The sequence below is a fragment of the Carlito syrichta genome, unplaced genomic scaffold (assembly GCF_000164805.1).
Source record: "Carlito syrichta isolate Samal-C Ts95f unplaced genomic scaffold, Tarsius_syrichta-2.0.1 Scaffold144990, whole genome shotgun sequence".
Classification (NCBI taxonomy): Eukaryota; Metazoa; Chordata; class Mammalia; order Primates; family Tarsiidae; genus Carlito; species Carlito syrichta.
This window is the reverse complement of record NW_007089086.1, coordinates 184,220-196,902: the sequence shown is the minus strand read 5'-3', so window position 1 is coordinate 196,902 and position 12,683 is coordinate 184,220. Positions and strand designations below refer to the sequence as shown.

Sequence of the window (12,683 nt, the reverse complement as noted above, 5' to 3'; positions counted from 1 at the left end):
GAATCCTTAACCAGAATACCTACCCAAGCCAACTAGGAGCTCTTACCGTATAGGTCGTTTCAAGCATTTGTTCCATCTCTCCTGTTGTTTTGAGGTCATCACAATTTCTTTTCATTAAAATACTATAGTGAATATGTGAGAAAAGGAATGACACAGCATTACTGTTGTTCTACAAATGCCTTCATGGATCTGTGTAATGATCACTAGTGGCAGCTAATGTCTTAACAAGAACAGCAACTAGGAATTGTGTGCCTCGTGGTGGAAATACCCACCGCCTGTTAAGTACTCTTGCCAGGAAATCAAAACCGAGTCTGCAGATTTAGTCCCTAGATTTAACAACAAACTGAATTAAGCACAGACACAGTGGGAGAGATTAAATTACACCATGGAGATTCAATTGACGAAATCCAGAATGTTGCTACAGCTAATTTCTTCAACAAATAAATTCCAAGATGGCAAGACACAGCAGAAAAGGGAGAAATCTACAAATTAAAAAAGACTTAAAGACATATCAACCATCAACCGATTGAAATTTATAGGGCCAGGTGCAGTGGCTCAAGCCTGTAATCCCAGCACTTTGGGGGGCCCGAGGCAAGAGGACTGCCTGAGCCCGCGGTTTCGAGACCATCCTGGGCAACATGGCGAGACCTCATCTCTGCCATGAATAACAAAAAATTAGCTGGGCGTGGTAGTGCACACCTGTAGTTCCGGCTACTTGGAAGACTGAGGTGAAAGGATCTCTAGAGCCCAGCAGGTCGACGCTAGGGTAGCCGTGAGCATGCCACTGCACTCCAGACTGGGTGACACAGTGAAACTCCAACTCAAAAAGGAACACAAAAAGACATTTATAGACCTCATTTGTTCTTGATTTGTAAAAACACAAAAGTACTTAAAATTATGAGATAGTGTAGTAACTTTGAAAACGGACTGGATTTTTTTAATGAATTATTTTTAATTTGTTATATGTCATATTGCATTATGGCTGGGTTTTTTGTGTATGTGTGCTTTGTTTGTTTTTGAGTCCAGGTGCCAGTCAGAAGCCCAATATGTGAACCCTGCTGCCCAAAGAACTATCGTGGTCTCTTTCAACCCTGAGATTCCATGACCCTAAGAAGATTCTTTCCAGAGCTTTTCCAAGGCCGACTTGCTTTTAAAAAGAAATTGAAAAGTGTATTTCTAAGGTCCCTTTACGTCAGACCCCCTTGTCTCTTTTAGTGACAGTCTTGAGACTCTCGGCGTTCAGCTGCCTCCTGACAGTGCCATCTGCACTTTCTTGGCAACATTAGGCCTCTGTGCTGCCTCCTCCCTCAGGACTCCCCTGCCTTAATTCCACGTCCTAGGGTCCTTTGTCTGTCTGGCCACAACTACGATTCAAGCCAGAGATTCAAATGCTACGCAAGAGTAGCTTAATGTATTGCCTTTCTTAAAGAAATCTGTCTTCAAAGGAATTTTTAGTACCTTAACAAAGAATATGGACATTTCAGCCACTGTGATAATCGTCATGGGTGTATTTTTTAGAACGTAAGCCTTTTTTGAAAAAAATCAAGTTCAAATCATATAGCCCCACTGGAAGATATTTCCATGAACGGGTATCCAGTGCCTCTTAATATCACGTCCTACGAATTCTATTTCTACTCAGTATATTTGACAGTGACTATTATAAACATTTAAAATACATTCTGCTTCATACAAGATTAAATTAAATTGCCTTTAAGGCTGTGTATGTCATTGTGTTTGTATTATTTGGAAACCGGTAATCCATATCTAGTTCTGAAGATTATTTAGTTAACTGTTTTATTTACCAGAAACCCCATTTGCCCGGTCTTGTCGGCCAATTCCCCCTCAGAAAAATCTCACACTCACGCTACAGACACTTGGGTCTGGTAACTGGGAACCTGGGCCAACCTTGAAGAAAGCACAACTTTCCTTCTGGCAGTTTCTGCGTGGAACTGAGCTGGGAACTCTGAGAAGTAGAGGCAATCAAAACCAAAAGACCTGGGTCAGTTATATAACTCATCTCAGTGGAGCCGGAAGATGGATCCACATATAGGACACAAAGAGAGAAGAGATGACTGAAGGAGAGGGAAGGCAATGGAGTCTGAAGAGCTCCTTAGACTGCAATAAAAACCAAGAGCACAGTTTATAGAGTGCCTTTGACCTTGACTGTGGGCACTGTGGGAGTTCCGAAGCCATGAAGCTTACACACAGATTTGATATTGATTTTCTTGTTCACTAAAGTTTAGGTTCTTTTGGATGGGTATGTGTTACATAAATAACAAATATGTGTTTGTGTGTGTGCGCACACACATATATATGAGAGGGACCCCCCCCCAAAAAAAAACCAGAATTATCTTTTGGAGGGCGGGTCCCCTGTAGTGCACTCAGAATTTGTTCCTCCAGATCGAGCAGTCAGTCATCGTTTTTATCTGGACGTTTTGAGAAGGTTGCAACACCATTTGTGGAGGAAACATCCCAAACTGTGGGAAACAGGTGACTGGTTCTTTGACCGTAACATCGCACTTGCCTGTACCGCACTGAGCATTCAGCAGTTTTTGACCAAACATAGCATGATCCTCGTGGACTGCTCGCCTATTCACTTGATCTTGCCCAAGTGACTTTATATTTTTGTTTCCCTGGATGAAAAAGGTTTTGCCAGTGTGAAAGAGGTGAAATGAAAAACGGCAGAAGCACAAAAAGGCATCAAAATGGATGAGTTCAAGAACTGTTTTGAACAGTGAAAAAAGCACCTCAATAGGTGTATTGCATCCAACACAGAGTACTTTGGAGGTGACTAAAGTTTAAACATGTAAGAATAAATACCCAATTTTTAATGAATAAATTCTGGTTGGGGGGGTCAGTCCCCATCCTCTATGTGTATATATATCCTCAGAAATGTCATTCTCTTTTTTTTTTTTTTGAGTTGGAGTCTCACTCTGTCACCCAGACTGGAGTGCAGTGGCCGCTCCCGGCCACCGCAGCCTCGACCTGCTGGCCTCAGGGATCCTTCCACCTCAGCCTTCCGAGTAGCCGGAACTACAGGAGTGCACTACTTTTCCCGGCTAATTTTTTTTGTTTTATTGTAGAGATGAGGTCTCACCAAGTTGCCCAGGCGGGTCTTGAACCCGCGGGCTCAGGCCATCCACTCACCTCAGCCTCCCAAGGCGCGGGACGACAGGCTGAGCCACCGAGCCCAGCTAGCAATGCCATTCTCTAGCTATATTTGACCTATCCTGAATCTCTCAGGGTTTTGGTTTCCTCATCAGATGCTCTTCACCCTTACCCTCTAAAAGATTCTACGATTATGTATTCATATGCATGTTTAGGCATCACTGTACTGGTTGGTGTATGAGAGGAGAACACAGAGATGAAGGATTTTGGGGAGAACGTTCTTAGTTCAGCGCGGTGTACTTGAAGGATGTGACTAGCATGATGCTGTGTGAGAAAATCCCATGGAGGCATCCTAAGCTTATTCTTTAAAAAAAAAAATTTAGGTTGGCAGAAATCGCACACTCGCTCCTGAAGCTGGCACCGTATGACACCCAGACAATGGAGAGCCGTGGGCTTCGGCGGTACATCATGGAGATGCTGCCTATTACCGACTGGACAGCCGAGGCAGTGAGGCCGGCCCTTATCCTCATTTTAAAGAGATTGGATAGAATGTTCAACAAAATTCATAAGATGCCTACTTTGAGGTAAGGATGCCTCCTAGTAAGCTGTTGATACTATGGATCTCAGAGTTAGGATTCATCATATTTTTAAGATGCTAAACCAAAAGAATCTGGAGGAGAATGAATGGCTTGACAGTTCTCGGTTGGTATATGTGCCCAGCCAATCAGGACTGTGAATGCCCAAGTAGCAGAGTCTATATTTTGAGGAAATAACATTTTCTTTGCAAATAATATGGGTTCATCTTGAAAAATCTATCCATTTCTTAATTATCATGTTCCTCATCTGACACACATAAAAAATTCAATCCCCTTTGAAATAAGGCATAGTATGCCTTATAAATAAAACAGCTAAGAAAAGAAAAGAAAAGAAAATTATTTGATGTTAAAAATACTGTAGGAAAAGAAAATTATTTGATGTTAAAAATACTGGAATTTAACATAACTAGTTAATATATTTAGGTGCCAGTTTAGAGAAATGCTAAGCTTTATAATAATCGGCTAAGCAGAAGCTAAAAAGGTCACAGGATTGACAACAAATACCTAATTTTCATCTTTTCACCTAATTCAGTGCGGTACTAAATGAACACTGTTAGTATTTGATCTGTTTAGTGACCTAAGAAAGATTCACTAGTAGCCTTCACATTAGCAGACGTTTTTGAGCCAGTCTACTTGGACATGTGAGTCTCATATGGAAACTATAGTCATAGTAAACAGTTAGTTCACTTGGTAAATGCTAGTAAACCCACTAACTTGGAGATGTCAAGTTTGAGTTAGTGAGAATATTTTGTTTTATTAAACTAAACCCAAGATTAGTATAACTCTTGCCCAAGAATACATAACACTTCATGTTTGATTTGTCAGAACTTTTCCAAATATTAGCCTATGGTCTTTTATGCAGCCTTCAAGAGTCATTGAAGACAAACAAACTGAAAGCTGGGCATGTGGCTCGCACCTGTAAGCCCAGCACTTTGGGAGGCTGAGGCAGAAGGATTGCAGCCTAGGCAACATAGCAAGACCCCATCTCTTAAAAAATTGGAAGTTTTTATTCTAATAATGGGTAGGCTGTTCTTATATTCTTTTATACCACGATGATGAAGCCTACACATTAGTTAAAGTTTATTTATTTCAGCAGCATGGAAGTGCCTGTTCTTAATGTACTATTTATTTAGTGGTCCCAATAGAACATTTGTGTCTGTCAGCAAATGGCTTATCAAACCCTTATAACTGTCATACAAGGGTGTGTCAAAATAATTTTTTTCTTAAGTAACTTGGGTTCTAAAGATGTTAAACATCTCCATAAACTAAGCCGTTTGTCATATAATTAAACTCAATGTAAAGATCATGCTTCCAAACAGTAGACTTCTGGATTAAGGCATAGACTTTGTCAGTTGTAGACAGTTTTCTTGGGAGACGTGCTGTGAATATGGAGTTGACTTAGATTTAACTTCTTTAGGTGATCTCAGTTCAACACAAGACATGTTGACTGAACCTGATCTGTGCATTACTTGGCCTTTGGCATCTGGGATGTCAGTACATCCTCTTTTATGAATACATTTCCATTTGTCATTACAGAGATTCTATTTTGGTAGAAAATACAAGCTTGGAAATCTAGTATATCCAATACTAAAATTAAAATAGTATTGGTATCAGCAAAGCCCAGCCTGTTTATTTTGAGGCCACAGGAATGAATCTTTCAGTACTGGGACAATTATTAAATGGTTTAACTCTTATTACAGAAAATCTCATGTTCATCTAATTGGGTTATATATAGTACGAACATTTATGCTGCCATAGAAAGTGGTAGCATAACATTTCTTGGGCAGTCAAGAGAGAATACCTTTATTTTTATTTACTTATTTAATTTTTTAATTTTAAAGATGTGGGGTACAATTCAGGGTTAGGTTGTTGATGAGGTGTGCCCCTGAGAATACCTTTCAAGTAAACTGTTTTCTTCTAATATGGTCTTTTTTGGCTGAAGTTAAGCCATATAATTCCAATTTGTAGTGATCTAGTGTAAAAGCTCCTAGGATCATAAGTAGCCTGAGAAATGGATCTTAGAGCGGCAGCTGAGACCAGATCGGTTCTATCAGGAATGCTCACCCCCTCCCGCCCCCTGGGATGGGTTTCCTAAAATGATAGTCTTAGGACCCTCTCTCAAAGCTAAGGCCAGGGAACATAAAATGCAACCCTTTCATCATCTCTGTTTTTTCTTCACTAGATTTTGTCTCATTAGTCGAGTGGGGCAGGCGTGCCTCTGCTACGTTTTCAGTATCTTCTTCCCCTCCCAGTGTGCTCTGTACTTTTGGAACAATGTGGGTAAACGTCACCCCATGTGAAGCACTTTGTGGTCTCGAAAACACACGTCCTGTCTTAGATGACGTCAGAATCACTGTCTCATTCACTTGTTTCAGACTGTCTCCACAAGGGAGCCAAGCCTCTAATGGCTCCTGTATTGTATTCCAGGCGACAGGTTGAGTGGGAGCCTGCCAGCAATTTGATTGAAGGGGTTTGTTTGACACTTCAGAGGCAGCCAGTCATATCCTTCCTGCCTCACCTTAGGTCACTGATCAATGTCTGTGTCAATCTGGTGAGTAGCCAAGTGGCAATCTTATGAAACTTTGCAAAATTTAACTCTGCTATTGACTTCTCTGAATTGAAGATTTACAGGTCAAACACTCTGTGCCCCAACTTACCCATGAAAACAGACGGCTCAGGTGACACTGAAAGTAGCGAGGTACATTTCAAGGTGGTGCGTGGGGAGATCCAGGGGCCCATCCCTACCCAGAGGGGATTTTGGCGTGCTGCTTCCCACGCACTACTTTGATAATTCACCTCTTCAAGTTGCGCTGAGAGTTGAGGGCTGCCAGTTGGAGAGTGCGGTGGCGGAGCCTGCACAATTGGCTAGATGTAGAGGTAGTCTGGGGAGGGGGAGACGAAAATGGGAAAAGGATTTGTAGAGTGCAAAATGACACTACGAGTTGGCCAGTCTAGGATTTATGTGGAAAGAAAGAACGATTTTTTAAAAAATTATTTATGTAATATCTAGAGTCTGGTCCCGACAAGGTTTTGTCAAATGCGTGGAAACCATGTTAGAGCATTTCATTGACTAAGCTGCTGCTTCTCTAGTTGAGCAATCAACCTGTAGTTGGAATGCCTAGTGCAAATAGAGCTGTTGCCATCATCGTTGTTGTATTTGCTCCATCCGAGAATGTCGACCGCATTCCTTTGAATCCATAAGTAAGTGTCCAAACTCCTGATTAGCATAGCTTTTTGGTTCATCTCTCATGATTGACATAGTTAACTACAGACATTCTGCAAAACCTTGGCTGAATCAGTGTGATGAGCGACCTGACTCCAGACATTACATGAAAGAAAAGGTTAAAAGTTTAAAAAAAGAAAAACAGATGAAAAGTGACATGCCCAACCTTCAATTTATCATTATCATATTATTATTATTCTTACTATTATTATTATTATTACTGAGAAGCCCTTACTGCAGTTGCATGAAATGGCAATAGTCAAGGCTGGTCATGTGCTCTGTTTGTATTTCAGGTGATGGGAGTGGTAGGACCTTCCAGTGTTGCTGATGGATTGCCCCTTCTTCATCTCAGCCCTTATCTCTCACCACCTCTGCCCTTCAGCACAGCTGTTGTCCGGCTTGTAGCATTGCAGATACAGGTGTGACTGCCTTACCTGTTTGTCACGCTCATTAAGCTGCTGGTTGAGGCACCACATCACGGTGTTCTCTTTTTCCTTCTGCAAAGGCTGGGCAAAATCTGTGAAACAAGAGTGGAAACACCTCCAAACTTTTAGAGGCTTGGAGCTTTAGCCCTGAGCTTGGACCCAAGTTGCACTTCTGTAATTCTTCTTGAGATTTCAAATATAGCAGAGTCATTTAGTCCTGCCACACTTCCGTCATTTAAAACGTGAGCAAAATAATGGTTCACAGATACTCAGCTCACAATTATTAATTAAAAGAGGAGGCAATATTCACAGTCTGGTTTTAAATTATTTTCAGAAAGAATTGCAATATAAAATTCTTTCAGATGTTATTACTAGACTTTGAATATCTTAATTTCCTTTAATGATTGTGGGTTGAATACTGTAGGTGCCTTAAAAAATTCTTCCACTTTATTTCTTTAAAAAAATCATTCCCAAGGCAATAAAAAAAGTGCAGAATCTCAACTCTCCTACCTATTTCTGTGTGTCACCAAATTTTAGAGAGCAGTATATCATTGGAAAACTCTGTAATCAATGGAAAGAAAAACAACTTATGCAAATGGTAACTATCCATATCTGATAACCAAGCATGATGGTTCCTCATTCTTCAGAGATGAGTAGATGATAGAAAGATCAAATCAGAGCTGTGGTTAACAGACAGAAGGGAAGTAAGGACATTCCTAAAATGGTACATTTTAGTAAACTATGTGCAAAGATCACTGATTTCTTTCTGTATTGCTTATTGTTTTTTGGCTTTGAGAAAGCCTTGTTAGGAGTCAGAGAACTTTTAAGTAACGCCAAATGCAGCAAGTGAGAAGTTCTGGTTTTCTTCCTTTGTCTTTGTTGCTAAAATACTTATTGGTGGACGCATTGAGAAAATTAATGGGGAAATGGAGTTGTTTTTGTTCCTGACCATAAGTATGATGATTTTTCACTTAATATTCAAGCTATTACTATCTTTTTAGGCATGTAACTCTCAATTATGTCAAGCAAAATGGTAAAGTATCAGTTCTGAGTGAATCTTGAATGCTGTACAGACAACAATTGAACTCAGAGTTCACAGGAGCAGCCAGCAGGGAGTCACCATCTCCTTCATGCTGTGTTAAAACAAACATACTAAGTGGGTGTGGTGGTCAACTAATCTTTCTTTCTATTGTTGCTGCACAGGCTTTAAAAGAAGATTTTCCTTTAAGCCATGTGATCTCCCCATTCACCAATCAAGAGCGAAGGGAGGGGATGCTTTTAAATCTACTCATCCCATTTGTGCTCACAGTAGGATCTGGAAGCAAAGGTCTGATTAATTTAACTAAAGGAAATTTATCATTGTTGCTGTGTTTTCTTAAATGTCAGGCTGTCGTTTTTTTCTCCTCTTCTCATGAAGGCCATCACTGAATTCGATCTGAATTGTTTGAATAGGGTTACCTTAGGAAATAAGTTTTTCTTTCTTTTCAGTTTAACGGTCCTGGGACAAGAGTTTCTCGGCTCTACCTCTTAGAAGATACATCCTATTTAAAATTATCTCAGTACAGGAAAAATCAGAAGGACATTATTTCAATTAAGAAAATGGTATCAGTTGAAGTATAATATGATGAGAAGTGACAGGTGAATGGACTTTTATAACTGACTGCCTCTGGTTAGCAGAAATCTGGCCACTGTCATTCAGTTCCAATATATTTTCATTTATCTTCCTGCTAAGGGGGATTTTCTTTTAGGAAATTTTATCTCCAATGTAAGGACAGTGCCTTATGAGTATTTGCAAAAAAAAAAGAAAGAAAGAAAGAAAGGAGATTGAAATGGTAAGCAGGCGATTTGGCTAAGAATGCAAGCTTTTTGGTGCCGGTGATGGAGAAAACACTCAGGTGCCAGGAACACTGTTTCTGTCCATGGGACAAGCTGTACTTGATGGAAAACACCTGAGTTTCTAGGGCATTCTGGTTTGGAAACGGAGAGAGCTGAGCTTTTCTGTGTCTAATGTGGAAAGTCTACCTTGTGACTGTTTTTCTTTCCACTTCACTCTCCCAAATTCTGCCCCTCAGACAGCCCGTGGCTGGAGCAGCCGGAGGTGCAGCTGCTGCTGCAGACGGTCATCAATGTGCTCCTGCCACCGAGGATCATCAGTACCTCCAGGAGCAAGAACTTCATGCTGGAGAGCTCCCCTGCTCATTGCTCCACCCCCGGGGACGCAGGGAAAGACCTGCGCAGAGAAGGCCTGGCTGAGTCCACCAGCCAAGCAGCATACCTCGGTGGGTGCTTGCTCTGGGTGTATGCGTGTGTGTGTGTGTGTGTGTGTGTGTGTGTGTGTGTGTGTGTGTGTGTGTGTGTGTGTGTGTTTGTCTGTCTGCATGCATGTATGGATGGATGTGCTTAGTTAAGTTCTATCTTGGCTCATAAAGGGTTCAGAGACTCCTCAATCCATAAAGTGTTTAAGGAAGCTACTTGAACAAGAAACATTACCCTTGCAAGAGTTTGGTTTCCTTCAGTAAACATACGCCAGAAAACAAAGTGCTTGCATATCTGCCATGCCTCAATTACTTGGTTGTTTTTATAAGAGTGGCCATGCAAGGAAGGCATCTGCAGTAAGGATTCCTCCTTGCTGATTAAGGACAAGATCACTAGGGAGGTTTGGTGGCTTATCGGATCTAGAACTAGTCTAGTGTCGAAGGACACTGTGTTACACAACTCCAGATCTGTCACCTATGCGAATGGGGCCCAGAAGTGCCGTCCACACCCTATGCAGCAAGACAAGGTGGGCCCCTGCTGTCTATTTTTCTTCCCGTCATTATCTTTCATCTCCATCTTGATCATTGGTGAGTGAGTCCACTAATTCTCCTCCCATAGGCTTCCCAACTCCTTTCCCCTTTTGACTCCTACTACCCTATCCCTGTCTTTAGGTCCTAATCCATGTAACAGTGGAAAGCCACTCTTTGGTACTGAATGAACTGGGCCCGTGGGACAAGGTGACTCTTGCCATAGTACTAAGAATAAGGATCACGGGCAGTGGGAAATTTCCAAAGGAAAAAGTTGAGAAAGTCATGCCTGACATTTCTCGATTCACCAAAGCAGGTCTTTGATGGGGAGCATAAGATGAACATAAGCACACTGATAAGAAAAAGGCTTTGGAGTTTAGAGTATGTGGAGTGTTTGGACTACATTATGAAGGGATGTGTTTGAAAATGATAGGACTGACAATGAGAATGAAAAAGGAGAAAAAGAAAGGAATGCATGTGCACAGGACTGACCCACGTGGGTGCTCAGTGGGCCGGTGCATGGAAAAGTAGGGTTTAAACCAAATCCAAACCCTGGCATACAGCCCTGCATGAAGTTTGGGATGGCACAGAGGATGATGGAGCAAAGGGACTTGTGAGACGCAGATATGAGAAAACATGTGATGGGTTTCAGTCCTCTCCACTTTCTGCCTTTTTAGGCAAAGGGATGTTTTTACTTTATTTACTTGGCCAGGCTACTGAACCTCCATTTAAAATTTATTTTTACATGTATTTTGAGTATTTACTGTGCACCAAGCAGTTTTCTGTACTTATCAACACCCTGAATCCTCACATCCTCACAACAACTCTAAGAAGTTAACCTTATTTTCATTCTAGGAGTGAAGTGGCTTGGCCACAGAAAGGTTGAGTAACTTGCCTAAAGGCACACAGTTAATAAATGACAGAGCTGGATTTCAAATTCAAGCCATCGGTCCCCTTGTTACACAGTGCTGTGTGTTGGACAGAATGGCAGAAACCCAAAGAAAGCCACAGGCACCTAGCAGTGGACAGGTCATCAGAATCAGGCAGGGGAAGAGGAGTTCTCTTTTTGTTCATTTATTTAGTTGAGGGAGAGGAATAGGAATAAGCAATTGCTATGGAAAGTGATATCTGGAGGAGGGAGATGGGTAAAAAGAATCTTGCAGTCTCTCCCTCTCTTTCTGTGTGTTTCATGGCATGGTTCTCCCCTAGAAATGTCCTGAAGATGGTAAAGGTATAGTGACTCTTGAGGGCTTTAGGGAGCTGAATTTCTGTGTGCATTTAATTGTTCAATGCAATTAAGACTTTTATGTTAATCAGGAGCAATACATGTTAGAAAGAGACATGGTAAAGAAATCCAACAGTGTTTATTTAGCAATAGCTATAATATGCAATGAGAGAGAGAGGGAGAGTGCTTTTATATCTGGTAAGATATACCCAAACACCTTCACTAGTTACCTCTGGGGAGCAATTTAGGGTAGGGTCAGGAAGGGAACTGGAAGGAGAAAGGACTTAATTTTTCTTAACTCTGTGTATTTCTGCGTGGTTTGATATTATTATTATTACTTTTTTTTGGAGTCTCACTCCGTCACCCAGGCTGGAGTGCAGTGGCATACTCACAACCACCCCAGTGTTGACCTGCTGGGCTCCAGCCATCCTTCTGCCTCAGCCTTCCAAGTAGCTGGAATTATAGGCATGTGCTACCACGCCCGGCTAATTTTTGATTTATTGTAGAGACCAGGTCTCACCAAGTTGCCCGGCCTGGTCTCAAACCCACAGGCTCAGGGAATCCATTCGCCTCAGCCTCCCAAAGTACTGGGATTAAAGGCTGAGCCACCGAGACTGGCCTGAATTATTCTTAATAACAAAAATACTTATTTCTATGGTCAAAAGGAAAAGGTTTTTAAAATCCAAGTTTTTGCTGAGGATGTGAGTGAGACACCAGCATTACCATAAAGCCACTATGACAAAACTGTTGAAAAGCAAACATTACCCACACATCATATTTATAAAACACTTCCTTTCCTAATCTGAGAGCTGCATTGCTCTATGTTTTTCAAAATAGTCATTGAATACACTTAAGATATTTATGTTCTCCTAGTGAGAATTGAAATATTTACCACAAAAAATTTTGTCATGGATGTCCAGAACATTCTCGCTCAGGAGTACACATGAAGTTTCTGGAAACACGGAGACAGCTTAGGCATTTAGAAAGTATCCCGATGTATAAAGAGCTGTGGATGTGTGTTGGGTTCCTCTGCTGCGGGCTCACTTCTCTCTTTTCCCGGTGTGAAGCCCTGAAGGTGATTCTCGTCTGCTTTGAGAGGCAGCTGGGAAGCCAGTGGTACTGGCTGAGCCTCCAGGTGAAAGAGATGGCTCTGCGGAAGGTGGGCGGCCTGGCCCTGTGGGACTTCCTCGACTTCATCGTGCGGACCCGAATACCCATCTTTGTGCTTTTGCGCCCTTTCATCCAGTGCAAGGTAGAGTGTGTGCCTCTCCTCCCAGGAGTAACAAGTCCGCATGAACGTGCAGCTCTCCCATGAGCAGAATG

At 41.7% G+C, this 12,683-nt stretch overlaps 1 protein-coding gene across 1 annotated transcript in view; it reads left to right on the top strand.

The window, feature by feature from the left end:
* The window catches only part of UNC80 (unc-80 homolog, NALCN channel complex subunit), a 118,908-nt gene that overhangs the window by 82,823 nt on the left and 23,402 nt on the right, over window positions 1-12,683 (top strand). The window contains exons 26-31 of the mRNA XM_008050368.2: window positions 3,492-3,692; window positions 6,132-6,255; window positions 7,221-7,346; window positions 8,556-8,679; window positions 9,425-9,631; window positions 12,428-12,612. Of these exons, the coding sequence (XP_008048559.2) occupies window positions 3,492-3,692; window positions 6,132-6,255; window positions 7,221-7,346; window positions 8,556-8,679; window positions 9,425-9,631; window positions 12,428-12,612 (967 nt within the window). The remainder of the gene's footprint in view (window positions 1-3,491; window positions 3,693-6,131; window positions 6,256-7,220; window positions 7,347-8,555; window positions 8,680-9,424; window positions 9,632-12,427; window positions 12,613-12,683) is intronic.